The sequence below is a fragment of the Notolabrus celidotus genome, chromosome 5, assembly GCF_009762535.1.
Source record: "Notolabrus celidotus isolate fNotCel1 chromosome 5, fNotCel1.pri, whole genome shotgun sequence".
NCBI classification, from domain to species: Eukaryota; Metazoa; Chordata; class Actinopteri; order Labriformes; family Labridae; genus Notolabrus; species Notolabrus celidotus.
This window is the reverse complement of record NC_048276.1, coordinates 5,218,073-5,243,219: the sequence shown is the minus strand read 5'-3', so window position 1 is coordinate 5,243,219 and position 25,147 is coordinate 5,218,073. Positions and strand designations below refer to the sequence as shown.

The 25,147-nt window shown below is 43.6% G+C and overlaps 1 protein-coding gene across 1 annotated transcript; it reads right to left on the bottom strand.

Moving 5' to 3' along the window:
- Positions 1-400: 400 nt before the first annotated feature.
- Positions 401-24,593, bottom strand: ubtd2 (ubiquitin domain containing 2). Its single transcript, XM_034684556.1, has 3 exons — positions 24,422-24,593; positions 17,335-17,571; positions 401-1,464 (listed from the first exon to the last, which is right to left on the bottom strand). The coding sequence occupies exons 1-3, from the start codon at positions 24,489-24,491 to the stop codon at positions 959-961; spliced, it is 813 nt and encodes a 270-aa protein (XP_034540447.1). The 5' UTR covers positions 24,492-24,593; the 3' UTR covers positions 401-958.
- Between the last annotated feature and the right edge of the window lie 554 nt (positions 24,594-25,147).

Below are 25,147 nucleotides of genomic sequence, written 5' to 3'. Positions count from 1 at the left end.
AGTAGAAACAATGATCAATTTTAATTAAAAACATTCTATTTTTAATCAAAATATGCGACTGTGTTTCCGATGTTCCATCCTTTTCCAACATGAATAGTGTAGTTGTGTCTTTAACATATATGAACACCCACTCACACACACACACACACACACACACGTCTTCACACGCACACACACAGGCTGACTATTTGATGATAATTACATGATTGCTCTGATTGTTCTGTGAAGCAGAGTGGAGTAAAGCTCGGTAAAACATTGTCTGACTGAAACCTCTCATCAACACGAGGACGCATCTGTTTGCTAACAAGCTAACACCAACCTGTCTGTACGGCGGTGAGCACACTGACTGAGTCCTAACGTGAGGAAGTGGACCTTGATTTGATTCACGTACAGCTAAGAGTGATTGTTGAGTATCTTTAATCCTTCCTGTAGAAACTGCTCAGGCTGAAACGCTGCGTGTGATGAAGTGAATAATTAACCCTGTCGCCTCATGAACAGAAGTCTGGTGACCTTTGCCAGCTTTAGAGAGCAGGATGGAAACACAGAAACATTCCAACATCAGTGTTGCTAAGAAAACCCTTTAAGCCATCCGACATAGTTCTGTTTTTGTTGTTTGGTTTCCATAGGAACAGTTAAAAAGACTTCAAAAAGGTCAAAATTTTGACGTGTAAAACCAAAAAGGAAGAGTCTTTTCTCAATTCAAGAGTCCTGTCGCTCCAGCAGACAGCCGACGAAGAAAGACCTTCTCGCAAAAGCAGCTTGCCAAGAAGAGAGAAATCAAGAGAAGAGAAGAGTCGGGAAGAGAAGAAGAGAAGAAGAGGAGAAGAAAGAAGAGAGGAGAGTGCAAATTAAAAGAAAAGTCAGAATCAACTTTCATCCTTTTTTTCTCCCTTGTTATCCTCCGTTTATCCTCCAGCCTGTTGGTATTCACACCTCCAGGCTGTCGGGATGTGGGAAGTTAATTCTCCACAGGTGTCGGTTCCTGCGACAGCGTGGCCACCCCCTCCTCCGGCCCTGAGGCCTCTGGCGTTTGTCCTGCCGTTGACAGCGGCTCTGGCTGTGGCGGCTGGCTGAGGATCACCTGAACCACATAGTCCCTGGAGATGTTGAGTTGGTCCAAGCGCAGCCTGTCTGTCAGAGGCCGACCTGAGAAAAACCAGCGCTGGGTTGGGGCGGGCACGCCCTCCTGACTCTGCAGACGACGCTTCATCATTCCCACCGTGTCCGAGGAACGGACGGCAAGCCGCAGGTCCCGACCCGTGGAGAGCCGGAGCCGCAGCTGGCACTCTCCTCCTGAGCTGGGGTCGCTGGCGCTGCCCGTGGACGGATCCGCAGCGCTGGAGTCTGGATCTGAACCGTCGGGCTCCTCGGAGCGCTCCTCGATCATGTTGATGGGAGGGGAGAGGCAGTAGACTGGCAGCTGGTATCGATTCCCCAGTTCATCATAACATTCAGTCAGAGCTCCTGGAAGAAGAGCAGAGAGTGTCAACACCTGGATATTCATTCTTATATATTTATACATGTTCCCCCCTGTCCTCTAACATCTAGCTGCAGACTCTTGTTGTGTGTTGAGGGGTGGGGGCTGCTAGGGGCCGGGTGCTAGAGTAGGTAGCATCAGTGTTGTCACTTCCTGGAGCTTGCATGTATGCTGTATGGGTTATGTTACTAAAGTGGGGTTTCTGCTGGTTGATATGATGGACGATGGGAGCTGGCATGGAGGAGGGTTTCTCTGGACCACCAGACTTCACTGTTTAGTAGGGATGCACTGATCTGATCCTGGTATCGGAGATCAGCCAGATCGGGCTAAAAAAGCTAGATCGGATATCAGTGACAAAGGGCCGATATATAGTGCTGATCCATATGGCAGATCTATTCATCTCAGTTCTATGCTTTTCTGTGTTTACAACAGCCATGTGCGTCTCCTACGTCATCAGCGTAGGAGACGCACATGGCTGGTGGAGCATGATGGAGGATAACTACAGAGGCTCTGCAGTTTAAGGCCATGTCACAGTTCTTTTGCTAACAACGCCGCCGGAAACTTGCAACATGTGCAGCGGTAATGTTTCGATGGAATACAATGGAAGCCCAAAGGAGGAAGTTTACTTCAGCTGTAGCTGACTGTAGAGAAGTAAGATACCTTCTATTAATGGATTCAAAGTGTGAAAACACGGACAGGTTATTGGATCTAATTGTTCCAGATCCTTGACATTTCCAGCCTCTGGGTTAGCACTTGGAACCCAGGTACAGTTCACCATCAAGTCAGAAAAGAGCCTGAAGTTGCCTAAACATGATTCTATCCTCACATTAAGGAATAGAGATCGTTAAATCAATACCAGGATCTGATCGGCTTGTATCGGTATCGGCAGATACCAAAGCCCAGGTATCGATATCGGGACCTAAAAAGTCGGATCGGTGCATCCCTACTGTTCAGCCTCTCATACCTCTTTTCCACCAACGCGAACTGGGTTGTATTTCCAGGGTGTTGCTCGCGCTGGTTCGGAGCTGGTTGAACATGCGAACCAACACGGCACCCGTTTGTTTTCCCGCCTGCTGGAGCTCGTGAAAGAGGCACGTCATGACGTCAGATTTACGTGACAGCTTGTCCCAGCAGCGCTAGCGCCAACTTTCCCTCACAACAACAACAATGGCGGACAACGGCAGCTTGTCTCCTCGGCCGACCACTGCTTTGCCTTGGAATACATTAGTCTCTTTTATTTTGTCGCTGCAGGACGATGGTGGAAACACGTTTGGTTTGTGTTTTTGATCAGGGCAACTTCAGCGTATTCAAAATGCTGCTGCACGAGTCCTGAGAAAAACTAAAAAGTATGACCGCATTACTCCAGTTTTAAAATCCTTGCACTGGCTTCCTGTCAATCAGAGGATAGAGTTTAAAGGTGACATATCATGCAAAATTGACTTTTTAATGGTTCTTTACCTGAAATATGTGTCCCTGGCATGTCTACAAACCCCCCAAGAATGAAAAGAATCCATTCTGTCCCTGTTTTGATTTCTCCACCTTTCTGTAAATGTGTGTGAAACGAGCCGTTTCAGACTTCCGTGTTTTTGTTACGTAACAACAATATCCGGTCTGTCACGGAGTCAGAGCTCGGAGCTTGTTCAGCCCATAGACTGTATAAAATAATACTGAATCCCTCCTCCGTTTTTCATTACCTGCACAAATATGTGCTAACAAGGAGCTTAGGAGGGAGGCATGCTAGTTGTAGGCTGTCTTAATAAACACAAAGGTCGGTTTTACTCCCCACGTCTGCAGATTTGAAGATATAGTGGATGATTTTTATTTGTCATGGATAAGTGCTAGCGCTAATTAGCATAGCCACATAGCTATATGTTCATAGCTGTAGCTGTAGCTGTAGCTGTGTACCAAGACACACGTCGACATACTGACAAATAAAACAACAAGAAACACTAAATCTGTGACCAATCCTTCATAAAAGATCCTGCTGCCTTTCTGGCAGAGGTCGGTTTTACTCCCCACGTCTGCAGATTTGAAGATCTAGTGGATGATTTATCATGGATAAGTGCTAGCGCTAGTTAGCATAGCCACATAGCTACATGTTCGTAGCTGTGTACCAAGACACACGTCGACATACTGACAAATAAAACAACAAGAAACACTAAATCTATGACCAATCCTTCAGAAAGGTCCTGCTACAGGCGCCTCTCCGTCAGGATCAGATTCAGAGGGTTGAAGTAACGTGATCTCTGAGCAGCCGTGTATATTCAGCCAACATGTAAACATTAGATCAACGTGCTGGAGAGCCGAGGCACATCCACTTCCTGAGGGGGCGTGGTCAGAGGGAAAACAGACTGTTCTGATGAGGAATGAAGAAGAGGACTTTTCAGGCATGCCAAAATCTGATTTCAAAGTGTTTTTTTGAACATAAACTTTAAATACATGTTTTTGGGACCTCTTAGACCAATATATATTGATGAAAAAAGCGTCATATGTCCCCTTTAAAGTCTATCTGCTGGTCTATAAGTCTCTCTGTGGCTCGGCGCCAAAATACATCTTTGACATGCTTGTGTCATATGAACCCACGAGGACACTACGAACATATGGGGCGGGCCTACTGACCGTCCCAAGAGTCAGAACAAAGAAGCATGGAGAAGCAGCCTTTTGTTATTATGCAGCACAGACCTGGAATAAGCTCCAAGAGAGTATTAGACAAACCCAGACTCTGACCACTTTTAAGTCCAGACTAAAAACGTTCCTCTTGTTAGCTGCTTACTCTGCTCAATAATGGATACAAACCCATTTTTAAACCTTAGTTCTTATTTCTGTAACTACAAACTTTTAATTTCTCTAAACAAACTGAGTTTTAATGAAGTTTCGTAACTAATTCTACTTTCTTTCTTTCTTGATCTTAGATTTTAAAATGTTTTATGTTTCCATGCTTATGTTTGTTTAATGTCACATTTTAAATTAGATATTTTCTGACAAGGTATGGCGTTATGGGATTAACCTGATATTGGATCTGCAATTAGATGTTGGGCATACGGGCATGGTCGAAAAGGGGTATCTGAGGGTGTCGTGGGCCTAACTAAAGGCTGATATATACTTCTGCGTCTCCCCTACGCAGCAGGGGCTGACGGGGACATGAGCACCACATACTTGTGCGTCGGTGTGTCCGTGTCGCGCAGCAATTCTCTGCCGAAACGCCTGAGGGCAGTGTGGTCTCTCTGATAGCCGGCCACCTGCTTCCGGTCCCGCTACGATCTCTGTTTACTTTTCCACAGAGTCTCAGAGCGTGTTCTGTTAATCTACAGCTGATACATGTTGCTGTTTATCATACAGACATGATTACATGAAGAATAGAGAGGAGGAGATGAAATACACGGCCGATGTGCGGCCGATGTCCGGGATCCCGGAAGTGTTGTAAATGCGGGAAAGACAAAGCCGCCGAGCGGACCAATCACAGAGCTTGCGGTCTGCGTCGGCTCTACGGGGAGTTACATTTTGGAGGAGGTGCACGTCAGCTACGTGCGTAGGCCACGGCGTAGGTATGGGAGCTACGCGGACCCCCCGCGTAGGGTACGCCGTTGATTCAACGCAGAAGTATAAATCAGCCTTAAAGGAAACATCAGTGAAGGGAGGAGCCCACTTGATAACCCCAGTGATGAACTGGTTCTCACTGCCCATCTGTCCTTTCTATCTCAGGCTTTGGGGGACATGAGGAGACATGTGGTAGACTACTAAACTTCTTCACTGAGTGCTCATCCTTTCTTTCAGCACAAGTACCTCGTGTTCATCTCAAATATTTCAGACATTTTTTTTTTAAATGATAGATTACTGTATTCCTTCTTTCATCTATGTGGATCTCAGGGGATTTGTGAGTCTGACCAGTTTCCTGCAGGAACCCATGTGGACTAGACTTCTGAGACCACAGGAAAAAAAACAGACTTCTTTCGAGATTCAAATATTTATACACCATGCCATCTAATTCTGTATTCATACGCAGAATCTTTTTATAGAGATTACTCTAAAGTTGAACACCACGCTAACCACGCTCTCTAACAATGCTACGTGACAGCATGAGAATCATTCAACAAACTCATACAGAGAGAATGCATTCACTCTTCTGTCTACTTCACCAGGTAAACTTTAACAGGGAAGTTCCAATACTTTAAAAAAATGAACAATTAAAGTGACATTTTCAGGTAACCCATCAGGGAATCATTTTTCCACATAAAGCCAAAAACCTGACAGTCATGTATGTATTCTCTAGTAAGCTGGAATGGAGAAATGAGAGTCTGGCTGAATGGAGAACAAAGACTGAGAAAAACCATGTTGAAGCAGGAGAAAGGGAACGTGTCCGTAGGAGGGGAACATTTAAAGGCATTATGTCACTGTGGGTCAACCGTGATTCACAAAGTGAAAGGTTGGAGGATAGAGAGGGATTGATGAGGCACTGAGGAGGCAAACAGAGAGTTAATGTGGTGGTACTCAGAGAAGGGGACGCCAAAGGTCCTCAAGGGGAATTTCTTACACACCTCAAATGAAAACACTGAATGTGACTACTTTTCCAACGCAGGTACTTCACCCAGGGATCAGGGACTTTAGGAGGTGCTCAGTGCTACTACTGACTACTACTACTATCTGTCTCACCACTATCATCTCTCTCTCTCTTCATCTCCCTCTATCCCTCTCTCCAACTCGGTCTCAGCAGATGTGTGTCTAACATGAGTCTGGTCCTGCTGGAGGTTTCTGCCTGTTAAAGGACGTTTGTCCTTGCCACTGTAAAGGCTGATTTATACTTCTGTGTCAGGGGCTGACGCGGACATGAGCCCCACATACTTGTGCGTCGGTGTGTCTGTGTCGCACAGCAATTCTCCGCCGAAACGCCTGAGGGCAGTGCGGCCTCTCTGATAGCCGGCCACCTGCTTCCGGTCCTGCTACGATCTCTGTTTACTTTTCCACAGAGTCTCAGAGCGTGTTCTGTTAATCTACAGCTGATACATGTTGCTGTTTATCATACAGACATGATTACATGAAGAATAGAGAGGAGGAGATGAAATACACGGCCGATGTGCGGCCGATGACCGGGATCCCGGAAGTGTTGTAAATGCGGGAAAGACAAAGCCGCCGAGCGGACCAATCACAGAGCTTGCGGTCCGCGTCGGCTCTACGGGTAGTTACATTTTGGAGGAGGTGCACGTCAGCTACGTGCGTAGGCATCGGCGTAGGTATGGGAGCTACGCGGACCCCTGGCGTAGGGTACGCCGTTGATTCAACGCAGAAGTATAAACCAGCCATTACTTGCTAAATGCTGCAAAGTGCTCTGCTCATGGTGGATTAAGATCAGACTGAGTCCTGTCTGTAAGATGGGACTGGATCTTAAGGCGTTTTTCGACCGCAGGGACTGTACCCCTGAACTACATGAGTTTCGACCGCATCAACAAGGGTCTTAATTTAGTTCAGGGGTAGATTATCTCCCCCCTGAAAAGTTCTGAACACGCTGTAATGATGTCACCCTGCATTAAAGAATAACTAAAGATCAGCATGAGAATTCTCCTAACACAAGCATAGGTAAACCTCCCCTGCTTCGTCCTTTCTTATAAACTGTCTCTAAAGGTTACCGCATCGCTCCTGCGTTGTATTATGAGTTTAATGTCAGCACGAGTCCTTCAACAATGAGTCTTGCGGTGAGGGGGACAGAGATGAGTCAGTCAGAGACCACAGGAAGTCGTTCTCTGCTCTCGAAACGACAGCATCTGTGGTCAAGGTGAGGACATGAGATTCATTCTGTGCCTCAGGACTCTACCAGAGTGCATGTGAGAGCAAGAGGGGGAGACAAGCGTGACGACAGAGCTCTGCTTTCTTTTTTTAACTGAACTCTGAAGTCACACGTGTTTAGCACCCGAAAACAGGAGCACTCACCAAAAACCGCTTGGTGTGAAAAGTGATAGAAAATGTGTAGACGTCTGACCTCAGATATTTCAGCACATCGAAAAGCTTACATGAGTGTCAAAGCTCTTTCATTCAGAGATTTCATAAGTCTATAAAGTCAAACTGAGATCACCTTTAGTTGTAACTTGAATTTGTTTTTAAACTATTGTGTTTTTAGTTTTTTTAGTTCTTCAAAAGAAAGAAAGTTTGTTGGGTCACTTCCTGTAAAGTTTGTTTTAAAGAATAGTTGTCTGCACTGATATGAAAAGCAGTATTCTGTTAAACAAGTGAAGAGCTAGGGGGCACCATCAAGGTCATTTGATTTGGCTCCTAAAGCTACAGTGAGGAACTTTCAGTCTGTGTTGATTTTGGCGCCCCCTGTGGACAAGACTGATATTGTAGGTTATTCCTTTACCAAAAATCTCACTCTAGTGCTTTCAATCAATCTTTATTTATACAGCGCCAAATCCCAACAAACGTTATCCTCAGACTCTTTCCAAACAGAGCAGGTCTAGACCGTACTCTGTGATCTATTATTAACAAAGACCCAACATCAAGACCGGATCAGATCCAGTCCCATCTTCCAGACAGGACTCAGTCTGATCTCATCTTAATCCACCATGAGCAGAGCACTTTGCAGCATTTAGCAAGTTACAGTGGCAAGGACAAACTTCCTTTAACAGGCAGAAACCTCCAGCAGGACCAGACTCATGTTAGACACACATCTGCTGACACCGTGTTGGAGAGAGAGAGAGAGAGAGAGAGAGAGAGAGAATTAATATGGTGTGTGATTAATGTATATATGGTGAGTGTAGTGGGTTGTGAATATATATAATGTACTGTATGAATTTATGTGCTTTGGCAATAATATCTTCTTGTTCATGCCAATAAAGCAAATTTAAATGTGAAAAAATTATGAATTTTAGAGAGAGAGAGAGAGAGAGAGAGAGAGAGGGAGATAGAGAGAGAGAGAGGGAGTTAGAGTTAGAGAGAGAGAGAGAGAGAGAGAGAGAGAGAGAGAGAGAGGGGGAGAGAGAGATAGAGAGAGAGAGAGGGAGATAGAGAGAGAGAGAGAGAGAGAGAGAGGGAGTGAGAGAGAGAGAGAGAGAGAGGGAGATGGAGATGGAGAGAGAGAGAGAGAGAGAGAGAGAGGGAGTTAGAGAGAGAGAGAGAGAGAGAGAGAGGGAGATAGAGAGAGAGAGAGAGGGAGAGAGAGAGAGAGAGAGGAGAGGAGAGAGGAGAGAGAGAGAGGGAGGGGGAGGGAGAGGGAGGGAGAGAGAGAGAGAGAGAGAGGGAGAGAGAGAGAGAGAGAGAGAGAGAGAGTGAGAGAGAGAGAGAGAGAGAGGGAGAGAGAGGGAGAGGGAGGGAGAGAGAGAGAGAGAGAGAGAGAGAGAGAGAGAGAGAGAGAGAGAGAGAGAGTAGTAGTTGTAGCAGCAGGCCGTCTACGGCAGAGATCCAGAGGATCCTTTGAGTTATTAGTGTTGTTTGCTTCAGTAGGTCATAGGATGCTTCACTGTTCATTTCAGTCATGGTTGTAATTGGTTAAAATAGTGAAGGTCATGGGAGAGTGATGCTTGTAGTTAACTTTCTCTTTCTCCTTCAAATATATAAATAATTCAAACCTACAAACCGCACGTATATCCTCTGAAGGGCCAAAGGCTGAATGTAAATACAAGAACATTTTTGAACGTGGTTCACTGAGAATGTATCAACATGATTTAGATTGAAAAGTCTCCTCAAATCTCACTTTCTGTGTCTGTACATCCCTCTTGTTTATTTGTTCGTCTCCAGCTGGCCCGACCTCAGCTGCAGAACGCTAATAGATACCAGGTGGTGCTAATTCCTTTGGTTGTGAGGTTTCATTTAACATCCCTGCAAAATAGGAGGAACGGCCTTGCTCCAGATTACAGTGGATACATTTAATGATCGGGGCAGGAACGGTTTCTTTACATGCAAGGTGTTCGGTTGCTGCAGTCAGTGGTGTTTTCATCCTAACAGAAACAGAGGTTTTAAATGTTGTGGCTGAAAACGTGAGGCATGCAGTGAATTGATTCTGCAAACATGTTGACCAACAGCTGAAGCAAACTGGTCCCATTCATGCTTTACAGAGTCCCTTTGAATGTCTGCAGATCAACATCTCCAGTCTAGTCATATAAAGCAGGGGTTCCCAAACTTTTGAACCCATGACCCCCAAAATATAGATGCCAAAGACTTGCAACCCCCACTGTCCCTCAAAGTGATTTAATGTGGCTTCATTTAGCTGGTCTGCAGAAAATTAGCACACCTATATGAGCATGTGTCTGTGTTTCCTGTGCCGTTATGAATGAACCTGCTGCTACTGATGCTTTTGATCATTAACTGTTCACTAACTCTAAACTTAGGAGTCATCTGGCAACAAAGAAAGGCAGAAAACTCATTACACTTTCTATTTTCAAGGTTTTATTTAAAGATAAGTTACTATTTTGTTGATATTTTTTACTATTAATGGTAAAATTTACTACTTTTAAATAACTTTTGTCATTCAACTTCTTTTATTAAATTTTTACAGTATTTCTTTGTTCACCACAAGTTAAAATTGTATATATAAGTAATACAAAACCAACTAAGAGAAGAAAAAATTAATAAATACAAAAAAAATAAAAATAAAAAACATAAGAAACAAGGTAATTAAACAAATAATAATAATAATAATAATATTTTATTATAAACATTTTTTAATTTTAGTGTATTGTCATTATTTGTGTCTTTATTTGAATTTTTGTAAAACAAATAAATTTCAAATCATAAAAAAAAAGAACACAAGATAAATAAACAAATAATAATAATAAATATTTTGAGATAACTTAAAAAGAAAACCACTCTGGAGGACATCTCACGACCCCCCATTTGTGTCTTGCGACCCCCCAGGTGGTCCCAACCCACACTTTTGGAACCCCTTCTCTATTCAGTACGTTTTTAGTAAATCAGCTTTTGCCAAAGAAATCCTTCTGATTTCTAAGATCCCCTGATTTTCATCTATTTCACATTTTAGAGCCTCTGGATTTTTTAAAACTAAAATCTTCCCCTCAGGATGAAATGTTTCCACTCTGGGGTTCCCCTGACTTTTCTCCGAGCAGCATCAAACTAACATTATATCACACTAAGCTGAGGTATTCATCATAACCTCTGCACCATATGGACATCCAGATAGAAGCCTCATCATTGTGAGTGTGCTGGGATGGTGAGCACTGTGCCTTAATGCAGCATCACTGAGGTGCTCCCATGACTTCATTCTTTTAAGTGTTTAAATCGAGCATTTTTCTGTCTCTCTCCTGCTGCAGACAAAGATCGGAGACTGCTTGGTAAGATCATTCCAATAAATTCACCTAGTTTCTTCCAGTGACTCCACAGACCTAACAATTGAAATAAGTCTCATTTTAGCGGCCTTATTTTCATGTCATAACATATAAATATATCAGGAGCTGTTAAGACAAGTGATACAAAACTTCCTCACATTCTGCACAGATGGTTACTTTTTTCTTATGATGGTGAAACAATGCAAAGGCTATATGGAAAACCAGCGAACCGTCAATGGAATGGTGAAAGTACAAAAAGAGAAATAGGCATGACATGGTGGTTTGTAAATGCTTGAGTGATGTGGTTGCTCTTTGTGTCAGAGAGCTGGATGAGTGTAACGTGACATCAGACCCGGGAATCCACAGCTGTAGCCAAGCAGGATCTGATCTGACCTAAAGTACCAAAAGGGAAGTGAAAGGATACGGCACGCAGGCCTGCATATGCATGAATGAAAAGGATGCTGGTTCACAACTTTACTCAAAGTTAACGCAGATAGATTGGATTGTTTTTTACTGTTGGCCTTCTCGTGTAATCTATGTAACCCTACCTTGAGATTCCATAGCTCTGTTTTTTAATTGTTAGAATATTTGTTATGGTGCATTGCATTTAAATACACCAGAGTCCATTCCAGTGACTGTAAGTATAATGGATAATGTGCCTTCATCAGAGATGAGGGCTCAAGTTTGAGACAGCGACCTCCTGCCACGAGAAATGAAGCCAATGCCGAAGTGCTAAAAACTGCAGTTTCCACTTGAGGCTGGCTGCAGAATCACAGGAAACCACATACACACCCATTCAGAAAAAAAGATCTTTACAGCAGAAACAAACTTTGAATTGAATTTTTTCATAACTCAGCAGTGTTGAAGATATTAAGATTACTAGTTTTGCATAATTAGAGGCCCAGTTGATTTGACAGACAGGCGGGAACACTGTAGCTGTTAGTGAGGGGCCTCAAAGCCCCGCCTCTTTACCTCACTATGGCTCCACAGAAGTTAGGTTGAGTTCAGTATTTCCAATATGGCACCCTCCGTCGATCAGCTTCAAAACAGGGCTTTAAAACAGATGGGTGACGTCACAGATACCACGTCCATTTATTATACAGTCTATGAGTTTAAGACGTGTACTTTAGAAGCACTTAAAGGCCCTGTGAGGAGTTTTGAAATGGCTGAGAAACAGACTGAAAATGATACTGATGCCTCTTTATAACCTTCAATAGCAAACAAGTCCATCAGCAGCAACACTGACACCTTCTCTGTTGTAATTTTGAATGCCTGAAACCGCCCTGGGGGGGTAGGTGCCAGACCAGATGATGGACATCTTGCTTCAGAAACAGCTTTTATTTGACTGTTTTCATGGAAAATAATCACATTCCCTGATAAAGTTGACTGTTGAACACAACAGGATGAGGCTTTAGTTGAAAACACTACTTTTGCATGTGTAGGACAAGAGATAAGAGGTATCACTTTGTCCACAAGGGGGGCGCCAGAATCGATACAAAACAAAAGTTCCTCACATCACCTTTAAGTCCCACTAAACCATGAATTGAGACTTGACTTGGACTGGAGATCTGGGGCCCATGAGTGTAACCTTCTGCATCTGATCCACATGACACCACGGCAAGCACATAACCTGCTGCTGCTCCAGTGCAGAGTTCCCTACACCCGGGCACACTGCCCATGTGTATCTATCAATCATTTATATTTAATCTAAAATCACTGTTTGTGATCAATATGTTAAGGATCTCCCTCGCTCTGTATCCCTGTGCACACTGTTACACGTATCAGAGTCCAGTTGTTGTGATAGTGTTGTGCAGCTGGTTGCCGCACTCTCAGTTTTGGATCCTTGTTAACGTGCCTCTTCAACACATGTTGTGATTACACAATCCAGTGTGCTCCGTTTTATGAGGGTGCAGCACCAGATAACCAAATTTGATTGGAAATCCTAAACTAAGGTTGACTTTTTGTCTCGTCACAGATTTGTCTTACGTATATATCAATATATTCACACTTTCTTGAGATATCCTGACATAATTTTGAAGCTTTATCGCCCACCTCAGATGAATACCTCAGCTCAGTGTGTTATAATGTTAGTTTGATGCTGCTAGGAGAAAAGTCAGGGGAACACCAGAGTGGAAACATTTCATCCTGAGGGGAAGATTTTATTTTTAAAAAATCCAGAGGCTCTAAAATGTGAAATAAATGAAAATCAGGGGATTTTTAGAAATCAGAAGGATTTCTTTGGCAAAAACTGATTTACTAAAAACATATTGAATAGAGTAGGGGTTCCCAAAGTGTGGGTTGGGACCCCCTGGGGGGTCACGAGACACAAATGGGGGGTCGTGAGATGTCCTCCAGAATGGTTTTCTTTTTAAGTTAACTAAATATATTTATTATTATTATTATTATTATTATTATGATTTACCTTGTTATCTTATTTTTATCTTCTTTTTTGTTTGTACTGTTAATTATTATTATTTCTTTATTAGTTTTATTTTTATTTTTGTATTTATTAAATTTTTCTTCTCACTGTATGTTTTGTATTACTTAAAGCTGGGGTTGGTAATCAGATTTAGATCCACTTTTTGTCATACTGGTTAAAATGATCTTTATGTCCTGATGGTAATCAATATATAATGTGTTCTTAAAAAAGAGTGAAGAAAAGCTGCTATCTACAGCCGGAGTAAACCTGGGAAAACACCAACCAATCACCGTTTTTTGGGTGCCAAAATTTTAAACCAATCAAATCCTGTCCGGCCGTTCTGCCCTCCTCCTGCGCGTACATTTCCCCGGCGTGCACTCCTCCAAGTCCCCGTCTCCTGCCTCTACTTCCCCTGACTCTATTTACTGCCCCTCTCGCTCGACCTCGGGCGTGTCCCCTCTGACCTGATGAGGTGCTTTGCTCAGGACTGTAGTCCGGATCAGAGTCTAAAAAGCTCTCACCAAGAAGCAGAATAATTAATGACGTTCAGTAAGTCCTACAGAAAATATATATTTATTGTAGCGTCCGTCCAGACGCTGTAGGGATGACGAGCCGATTCGTGAACACGTTGAGTTTTAAGAACCGGTCACTGTCGGCCGTGATCACGCTAACCAACAAAACAACAATCAATGTTTGAATGAATGAAGAACTTCTCCTCTTGTCTCTCCTCTCTCCAGTTCACACACTGTACACCTCTCCTGATGCCTTCACTGACCGTCAACACTGTAGGAATTAAGAACATCTACACTGGACACGTTTAACAAACAGTAGAGTTGTTACAGTATTATATATGTGTTATAACTTTTCTCCTGATATCGTGTCACCAGTACAACTGGATAATGCTAGCATGACAGTTGTGAGTACTAACAGCAGCCATGTTTGTTTGTGTATTTAACTTTCACTATGAGAATGTTTTGGTGAGGACCGGTTTTGAATCAGTCACCATCATATGGTCGCAAGTCAGCGGCGCTCGTGCATGTGAGCGGGGGGGCGTCGTTTTGGAGGAGCTCTGAGGGAGGAGGGGAGGGGTTAGACGGAGTCATGAGGAAATGCTACATTCAAATTCATGCTAGTTTTCCGAGACTACCAACCCCAGCTTTAAATGTATTTTTTTAACTTGTGGTGAACAAAGAAATACTGAAAAAATGTAATAAAAAAAGTTGAATGACAAACGTCAACTAAAAATAATACATTTTACCCATTATAGTAAAGAATATCCACAAAAATGTGGGGATATACAGGTTTGGAAACACTACATCAACATGAAGATGTTTCAAATCTACCCAGCTGACTATCCCAGCCTGTTCTGTCATACAGCTTATCAACGGGTTTACTTCCACTAACATAAAAAACACACTTCTGGCCTCCTCCATGAAAGTCTGGAGAAACGGGGGAAACCCAGAGAGCCATCAGGACCAGATATCGTACTGCACAAAACTTACCAAAAGATGATAACCTTTCCCTTTTCCAGTGTAAGTAATGACTCTGTCCATGACTCTGATATGAAACAGAAATCAAGAGGAGGATAGTCATCCACACACAGAGCGTGGACTGGAGCAGCTGGTAATTGCTGTATGGAGACACTGAGGTTCCTGCGTCTGAGCCCTGTCAATTTCATCGATTTCTTCCATGTGGAAGCTCTCCTGTACGCTTCAGAGGAGGCACTATCTTCGGTATACTTAGATGAGTGATTACCTCATTAAATTCTGCTTTCAGAAAGCTGAAGACACACTCCTTTTCATTTATTATTCATCGATTCCCTCCACAGAATAAATGTCTCACAGCTGAAGTCTGAACTCTAAAAACCAATCACTCAGAGGTTCTGCATCTTTCTTTACTTTTAACTGAATCCTGTAAACGCTTGACGTCAGGTTCATGTCAAATGTTCCTTTTTTGAGAAAGCTGAACAAAGGCAGGAGAGGCCACTCACGCCAACAAAGATGAGTACAGCAGAGTTGACTTCCTGTTTATGAAACTATAGATGACACAAGAAACCAAGAGGACATAAACGAGACTTCCTGAGCAAGCTCTTCTACATCCTTTAGCCTTTTAACTCCTGTTACACAAGACATGTGTTATAGTCTGTGAATACTTCTGAGTCTAACCCCCTCTTCATGTCCATGTATGTCTGAGACTATCTGTGTGCAAATGTGCATCATAGCATGTCAATTATATCAGTTTAGATTACTGATAATAACTGAAGTTTCCATCAACATGTTTAGGGTTCCTTGATTTTTGGTGTTTTTTTATGACTGTATTATTTTCTTTGTCTGAGTCAGAACCATTTGCTTTGACAGTGATGTCACTTTTGCATAAATGTGAGTAAAGGTTGAGATTCCAAGTGGTCAGGCTTAGGGCAAGGATTTTGGCAAGGGGGTGAATTGCGAGTAAGCCCAAAGGTTAAGTTTAGGGATATAGCTCACTGGCATTGCCGAAAAGTAGTAGGCATGGGGGAAAATCTCCATACAGCAATGAATGCTCGTCCTAACTTGTGTGGCACTAAACATCAATATTCTAACTGAAAAAATGCAGCACTCATATTAAAGTTACTAACCATAGACCTTTCTGGAGTCCCTGAGCTCCCTTGTCTCGTAGGTTCCTCTGGATCTCTGCTGCTGTGGACGTGCCAGACTCCAGCTGCTACAACAACTACTATCCGTCTCACCACTATCATCTCTCTCTCTCTTCATCTCCCTCTATCCCTCTCTCCAACACGGTCTCAGCAGATGTGTGTCTAACATGAGTCTGGTCCTGCTGGAGGTTTCTGCCTGTTACAGGAAGTTTGTCCTTGTCACTGTAACTTGCTAAATTCTGCAAAGTGCTCTGCATCATCAGACAGTCATTAGAACCATAGTGTTTTTAATTTAGCACATGCAATCGCTGAATTCTACTTGTAAAATTCAGGATGCACTCACATGGACAGCCAATCGGTTCTCACCGACTAGGAAGTTAAGTGCCAACTATGAGGATAACAACATTCAAACAATAAGTCGACTGATCTAGCACATCCTGTGTCGCTGCTGTTGTGAATGTGCCAGACTCCAGCTGCTACAACTACTACTCTCCGTCTCTCCACTATCATCTCTCTCTCTCTTCATCTCCCTCTATCCCTCTCTCCAACACGGTCTCAGCAGATGTGTGTCTAACATGAGTCTGGTCCTGCTGGAGGTTTCTGCCTGTTAAAGGAAGTTTGTCCTTGCCACTGTAACTTGCTAAATGCTGCAAAGTGCTCTGCTCATGGTGGATTAAGATGAGATCAGACTGAGTCTTGTCTGTAAAATGGAACTGGATCTTATCCTGGGTCTTTGTTAATATATAACTTAGAGTTGATTTGGTGCTATATACATAAAGATTGACTGATTGAATGATTTCCCTGCTGTTTTAAATCACTGCATCACGACTTCATGACTCCACACAGCGGCCAAATAGAAGTAGGGTGATGTCGCACAGGGGTGAGAGGAGTGAAGGGTTGTACCAGTCACATCAAAATCATCAAAAAGGCTCTTTATGCTGAGACAAGAGGAAAGGTGGAGTGCATCCTCAAGTCTGCAAAAAGAGTCCCTCACCTGTGATGGGTGGACTCCACATGCTCACTTTATAAAAGTTACTGCACATTTTATGGACTACATGCTGTATAAGCATTCTTATTTGCTACGAACTAGCATGATGCTTAAATCTGCAGACTTATTCAGCTCTGTAACAGAATCCCTCACTTCCCCTCATGTTGGCTGTCTTGAGATAACTTAAATTCAAAATAAGCTTTGAATCGTCGTTGCTCTGTTTCAGCCTCTTGCTTGATTTCTCTGTTGTCTCTTCAGTGCTTTCATCATCTCACAGCTAACTCAAGATCTTTGCACCTTGAAAAAACGTTCATGCACATAAAAGCGAGCACAAAACGAGATCTGAAGCCTTCTATGAGACTCTGGCTGTAATGAGATTCTCCACAGCTGACTTCCACCGTTTGATTTCCTCTGGAGAGCTTCAGGAGGGGATTAAATTCTTTCTGGGATAATCATCGACTGCAATGTCCCACATGAAGTCCACCCAGCTGTATTTTATGGGGAGCTACACAAACACTGTGAGACATCTGCCAGTTTGGAAATGTGTGTTACCGTGCGGCAGTGTGATGCTGGCCCCATCCAGGATGGCCTGAGCCAGCAGGTGGTCGTTGCTCTCAAAGGCGCTGGCCGCAGCCCGCAGCGCATCCCAGATCTCCTTCCGGCCCTCGAACGCTGGCGCTGTATCCCAGAACTCATCTCTCTTGCTGCGCAGCTGGCCTTCAGTCATCGGGTAGTCACTTTTCCATTTAGGCCGCTCTCTCTTCAGGGGCTGGTTACGCCCTAGAGCCACTAAGAGGGAGGAGAAGAGAGGCAGAGAAAGAGAGGGATGAAGAGGAAAGAATGAAGAGAGGAAGACAGGAGAGGAAGCAGAAGTGAAAGCCAAAAAAAGACATTAAAGAAGGAGAGTGAGGGAGGGGTAAATGAGAGGATGATAGGAAAGGAAAGGAAGAAAAGGGGGGATCAACAGAGATGGGATGAGAAGGATGAGCCAGATAACGGAATTAGGAGACATGAAGTGGAGCATGATAAAGAAAGAGTGAAGGTGCAGGAAGAAAAGAGGACACAGATTCAAAATGAGAAGAAGGGATGGGGTAGAGGAAAAAGAGGGAAAAGAAGGGGTTAATATCGATCTGAAAAATACATGAAGCAGAACAGAAGCTTGATGTGTTTTGTTGCTAAACTCGGCAAAAAGGTGAGAGCTCTAACATCTCGCAGCGCTCCATCTGCAGCAGAACGGCTGATAAATAATAACACCATCTGGATCCACACTGAAGGGGACGACAGGTAAGGGACAGCCTGTGTGTGTGTGTGTGTGTGTGTGTGTGTGTGTGTGTGTGTGTGTGTGTGTGTGTGTGTGTGTGTGTGTATGTGTGTGACGGAACAGAGACAGAGATGACGGATCAAGGTGTTGAGTTACACCTGCTGCTGGTACACATGTACTCTGATGATCACACAACACAGACCAACAACACCGACCTTCAATGGACTGTTTGCAGTAAACAAGACCTCGACCTGACAGACGGTTTACACTCTTCATTAGGTTGGTTTGTTTATAATGCCATAAAAAAACCTAAATAAGGACAGGACATTGAATATTTGTTCACTTATTAAAAATCAAAGAGTTAATGTGAATATTTTCTCATTTTAAAGGACATTATTTCATTGTTTTCACCGGTGCCTGGTTGTAATACACTATTCCCGCCAGAAGGTGGCTATAGAGCGTATTCAAGCAGTTTGCTAACCACATTAAGTAACAGGAGAAGAAGAATGTTAACTGCATTAAACAACAAAAAGAAGAAGAAAACATTAGTCTCTAGAAATACGTGCTGGGTGCTGGTGGCCTAGTGGTCTTAGCGCCCCACATACAGAGCTATAGCCCTCGTCGCAGAGGTCACCATTTCAATTCCCGGCCCCGACCATGTACTGCATGTCTTCCCCAAGCAGCAACCTCAGGTCTAATAATATGAGTCCATGCGGAAGCTCTAAAAACTGCAGTTCATCGAGGATCCACTTGAGGCTGGCTCCGGAAGTACCAGAAACCACATACACACCAATTCAAAGAAGCCGATCTTTACAGCAGAAATAAACATGTTTACAGCCGTCTTGGTGCCAGATACCAGGGCACACCTTCAGAAGTCTGTTGGAGCCCATGACTCATCAGCTCGGGGTGTTTTGGCCCTGACGTTGCGAGAGGAGGGCCTACACAATATTTGGCAGGTGGTCTTAATGTTATAGCGGATGAGTGTATCGCTCTACCACCCGGATGTAAACAAGAACAGATGGCAGATGACATCTCGTGGTAGTGTGGCAACAATCAGCAGTATGGAAATAAAGTTGAATGCAGGCTGTTTCAGGCTAAACTGGCATATAACCATTCGACCGGATCAACACATAATAAGCACAAGCAGGTGGACTGAAGGCAGGTGGTGCTAGCTCTGCCAATGTTATCACTGCAAACAAATTTGACATTGTCTCTCTGCATACCCAGTTATCCTGTGTTTAGCTGTGGTGCATAAACTGTGCTCAATTTTTGTTCCCTTACCTTCAGACTGGTCCGAATTTTAATTTCCATTTAAAAAGGCACAGATTTAGCCTCATGGTTGAGTTGCCTGCCCATGTAGCGGGCCGCCTGGGTTCGGTTCCAGCCTGCAGTCCCCTGTCCAGCAAGTAATTCCCCCACTGTCTCTCCCAGTGTCCTGCTCTATCCTCTGCCCTCTCCTCTCTAAATAAAAGGTGTAAATACCAAACTTGGGAGTCACTTCGGAATATCCTTTTTTTCATACACATTGGGGCGGCAGTAGCTCAGTCCATAGGGACCTGGCTCGGGAACCGGTTCGAGTCCCAGCATGGACGAAGTTTGGCAAGTGGACTAGTGACTGGAGAGGTGCTGGTTCACTTGCCTGGGCACTGCTGAGGTGCCCTTGAGCAACGCATCGAACCCCCAACTGCTCAGGTTCGCTGGTTGATGGCACCATCCTCACTCTGACATCTCTCTCTCAGTGCATGTTGACTCCATGCTTGTGCATGAAATTGTATGTATATCAAAAACATGTGTAGCATGTGCAAAAAAATAACACGAGTGAAAAAATTGAATTTCCCCCATGGGGATTAATAAAGTATGTTTCTTTCTTTCTATAAAGGTGCAAGTGTTGATCAGGATAACGATGGCTTCAAACTCAAATAAATAATTTTCAATAAAGAAATAAAAGTGTTTTGAAATATTCTGTTCAACATGCAGTTCAGTACAAGTGATCTGCTTCAAGTTTCTGCCTTGATTCCTGTGTGTACGTGAATGTTATGGCTGACTTGGCTGCTCGGCTGCGTGTTCTACATTAGCCTACTTTCCAGCTCATCTGTCTGCTCATAATTGAATAATTTACGTTACACAATAGCCTACTTTCCTGCCTTTTAGTAATTCCTGATAATCCTCGGGGGTGCATGTGGGCCAGAGCGTGTGAAAGATGATTTATTTTACGCTTTAAGTCGGCAAATCGAGTTATTACACCTGCTTTGGTGAAAACAGATACATGTGCTCAAGTGTAACTGCTCCGTCTCTGTCATCATCAAAGTGTCAGGTAACAGCTGCCTATGTATATCTGTTTTAACACCGCAGAGCTTCCTGTTACACAAACACAGACGCACACACACACTCTCCTTTTCAATAAAAGGAACACTGAAACCTGTTTATGTGACATCCAGACAGGTAGGACGCTGGGGAGATAGTCACACAGGTGTCCTGACAGATGTGGAGCCAAAAGGAAAGGCATTAATTAAACTGAGGTACATCGCAGCATCTTAGAATTCTCTGTCCCGACCCCGTAACCCAGCTTTATGTCCCAGACTGTGATTAAAATAACTCTCCCTGATTCTCAGTCCCCTGCTCCGGCATCCAGGAAACTTCTGTACAAAGTTATTCCACCCTGATAAAAACCCTGCAGACAGGAAGCTGCATACTTTCTCAACGCAACATCCCCAATGTAATTCCATGCTTTGCATTTGATAGATGTTTCTGTTTCTGCTAAATGCACAGTCAGTGTCTCCCCAGGAGGGAACTCTATGCATGTGTCTGCCAGCCCACGCCCACAAGACGTAATGGACTGCACTTACACAGCACTCCTCTAATCTTCAGGCCACTCTGAACCCTTCACACCACATTTCAGCATTCAGCCTGTCACATATTTTCACACACTAACAATACTGTCATGGCTTAATATCATGTAACAGACTGAAGAGAACAACCTGCGGTCCAGAGTCTAGAGACACTCTGAGATGCAGACTGCTGGAGCCAAGGATTGAATCACCAATTTATCCACTATTGATCGACCTGCTTGAATCCTGAGCAGAGGTTGCATCATTTTTGTGGGATGGCTTTAACGATGAACTAATTTATGGTTTCTGTTACATCATAAAATTTTGGATAAAAAAATCTGGTTTTTAAGATTTAGGTCAAATACGATGACATTCTTGCATCACATTTTATAGATAAATAAATAAATGTTTGAACCGTGGATGTTTGTGTTTGTATAGGATGACAAAAAAACACATATGCTAATTTATTGAATTTTGCAACTACTCCTTTTTGTGGTTTGTTCTTCTTTTACAACCTTGTAAAAGAGACTTTGTATCTCAAAGGAAATTTCCTGGTAAAATACAGAACGTTAGGACAAAATGTCCATGCACAAATTTATTGTCATATTGACTCATGCAATGAAATTGTGGTATCGCCAACATTATTTTAATTTAAAAAACAAAGCCTTTGCAATTTGGTTCACCTCATCACTACCTTAGGACTCCTAGGAGGCACTAATGACTATAATCCTGCCCTTGAGCTTTCATGGGCCTATTGAAGTCCTCAGTTAATCAGATATCTTGATGCATTATGAAGTGATAACTTTGCAATTCAACAATTATTAAAAATGCTGTATAATAGCATTAATGTGGGAATAGTGAGTATAGATATCCGAGACATCACACATCTGTTCCCGAAGCTCTGTTTTGAAGCCAATCATCGGTGGGTGCCATATTGAAAATGCTGAACTCAACCTAACTTTATCCGAGCTAGTGTGAGGTAAAGGGGTGGCCTTTAGCCTCTTAGATAACAGCTACAGGGTGCCCGCCTGTCAATCAAGTCAGGCATGCCCTTATTTGGGCAAAACTCGTAAATTTAATATCTTCGAAAATACTGAGTAATACAAAAAAGCATTCCCGTACAGTGTGTGCTGATAGAGAAATTAACTAATCCGACATAAACTGTTTTTTGAACCAGGCTGTAAACATGTTTATTTCTGCTGTGAAGATCGTCATTGAAGACGTGTTTCTGCAGCCAGCCTCTAGTGGGCGCTCGATGAACTGCAGGAGGATTAAGTTTATTTTACACAGTCTATGGTTGAGACTGACCCTCTCGCTCCGACTACCATGCCCTGCGTGAATGCCCAACAAGTAAGTTGTGTGTCCTGTTATTATAAAGAGACAGAGAACTGACTTTTCCCCGTCCGCAGGCGTTCACGTGTGTTCATTGATCAACTCCCAAAAGAGCAATTAGACACCATGAGCACGTGTCAGCTAATATATCTAATCACCTATATAATCCTGTTTCTGTTCATTTCATGTTAAATCAAATAAATATGTTAAATTTAAAATTTGAGATTTTAAATTTTTTTTTAAATTAACATTTATTACCACATAAACACACAAAAGTACCGAAAATTGGTAATGTTGAGTACCGGTACCGATTCCCACGTACCGGGTATCGGTTCAAATGTGAAAGGTACCCACCTCTACTAGGGATGCACCGATCCGATCCTGGTATCGAATATTGGCTAGATCGGACTCAAAAAGCTAGATCGGATATCGGTGACAAAGGGCCGATATATAGTGCCGATCCATATGGCAGATCTATTCATCTCAGTTCTATGCTTTTCTGTGTTTATAACAGCCATGTGCGTCTCCTACGTCATCAGCGCCAGCCGGTCTGTGCATTTGTGCCCGGTGGAGCATGATGGAGGATAACTACAGAGGCTCTGCAGTTTAGCTGCATGTCACGCTTCTTTTTGCTAACAACTCCACCGGAAACTTGCAACATGTGCAGCGGTAATGTTTTGATGGATGGCGCTGAAATGGGAACCCAAAGGAAGAAGTTTACGTCCTTCCATTAATGGATTCAAAGTGTGAAAAAACAAGACAGGTTATTGGATCTAATTGTTCCGGATCCTTGAAATGAAGGGATTCCAGCCTCTGGTTTAGCACTTGTGTATGAGCCATTTTTACCTATGTTGTTTTTGTTTTTTGTTTTGTTACTCACACAATCACCACAAGGGGCACTTCAGGTAAACGGGCAAGTAAATACTAAGTAAATGGGGCACAGGGGAAGTAGTGATCTTGGGAACGGGAAGAGCACGCGGTTTTTACCGCTCGTCTTATACCACACATTTGTTTTCATCACGCCTATCACCATCAAAGTAAGTTGTTTTACCTGTTTATGTTTTGGAACAATAAACGGCAAGAAATAACGCGACAATAACCTCAGATTGGACAATGGATTCTTTTAGAAGCGCGTCAAAATCACCTCACTCCCACACCCAGACAGTGACTAAAATCCGGTCAGGATAGTCACTACAACTTGGAACCCAGGTACAGTTCATCATCAAGTTAGAAAAGAGCCTGAAGTTGCCAAAACATGATTCTATCCTCACATTAAGGAATAGAGATCGTTAAATCAATACCATGATCGGATCGGCTAGTATCGGTATCGGCAGATACCAAAGCCCAGGTATTGATATCGGTATCAGGACCTAAAAAGTAGGATCGGTGCATCCCTAATCTCTACCTGGGGTGGCCAACTGGATTTCAAGGGGTGCCAGTGCCACCCTTGGCCACCCCTCTGGACACACCACTGCCCACAGGGCTTCATAATTTCAGTCAAATATGTTTGCAAATTTCTGAGTCCAAGGTTAAAAAATAAATTATAAAAATTTAATAAATAAATGTCAATATGAACACAGATTTCCAATGCATTTCTGTGTATGGCTCTGTAAATAAAATGTGTTAAATCTATTAAAAATCTGTTTTTGTCACAGGCTGTGGATTGCATGGTGTCTCCTCCAGCCTTTATCAGCCTGTAATAAACACGGCTCTTATCATAAAGCACAAGCACCCTTCAAGTTGTGACACCTCCTCCTCCCTCCCAGCAGTAAACACCTTATTATACAACACAGTCAATAAAAACAAGAGCCTGACAATGATCCTGAAAGCAGGAGTGTGGAGGTGATTTAAATCAGGATCCCTCAGCTTCTTCTCCCTCTCTGTGTCTGACCCATATCTGTTCTGCAGAGGAGCTAGCATGCTAACTGTGCTAGCTCAGAGAACACTTCAGAACAAAGGGAGGAAGAAGCGTCTCTCCGTGGATATCTCCCCCCCCCCCCCTATGAAGAGGCGTCGAGCCGCCCTGTGTCGCTCCAAGGCCCGCTGTGTGGAGGGAGATAACCCGGGAGAGCTGCTGTGTGTCTGCGGCTCTGTCTGGCTCGGGTATAAAGGGAAGAGACCTCCAGCCAGGACAACATGCAGTCAGCCCAGAGGACCCCCCACCTCCCTCCCTCCCCCTGCAGAAACAACAACACACTCAAACACGTCCATAAGTTACCTCCAGTGCCGTCCGAGTTCTCGTTCAAGCTGCCCGAGGAGTCGTGGTGGCTCCCCACACAGCCACCCATGGATGTTTCAGCAGAGCAGCCCGGGCTAGGTAGCTCTCCCCCCGGCCCACAGCTAGAGCTACATCCACTAGCCCCTCTCTCTCCTTTTCCTCTCCTCCCCCCTCCTTCCTGCCTCCTTTCCTCCTTCCCTTCCCTTCCACTCTTCCTCTCAGCATTGGCAGGGCTCAGCAGGCAGCATCCTCTCCCTCATCTCTGGGGAAGAAGAAGAAGAAGAAGGCTTTGAGAGGAAGAAAGGCATGATTACAAGGTGACCGAGAGAGGAGTGCAGAAAGAGTGAACAAAGGAGGAGTGCACGGCTTGGTTTCCTTGAGGGCAGTGAATGATTGACTTCAGACTGATGACCTGATGGTTATGCATGTTGACACGTCTGCTGTTTTGTGTTCAGAGAAGCTGTTTGCTGTCCTGCAGAAGACACGTCAAATAACTCATCCTTGTGATCCTGGATGTCAAAGAAGACCTCCTTCTGTTCATGTTGGCCTTAATGATTAAATCCATGTAAATAAATGGGCTTTTTATATATCTGTCAGGAGTTTAGGGTCTGGATTTGCAGAAGATATTAGGTTGCAACATAAAAAATAGTTGCATATGCATTTCTATTCTCTCTATCTCCCTGTGGTAACAACTTAATTGCAGTTGTTAGGTCCTCACTTATTGTC

Coding starts and splice junctions, on each gene's coding strand:
- ubtd2 (XM_034684556.1), bottom strand. CDS start 24,491: ATGGGTGGCTGTGTGGGGAGCCACCACGACTCCTCGGGCAGCTTGAAC. Junction 17,572..24,421: donor GAACTCGGACGGCACTGGAG/GTAACTTATGGA, acceptor CCTCCCTCTTAG/TGGCTCTAGGGCGTAACCAG. Junction 1,465..17,334: donor CAGCATCACACTGCCGCACG/GTAACACACATT, acceptor CTCTTCTTCCAG/GAGCTCTGACTGAATGTTAT.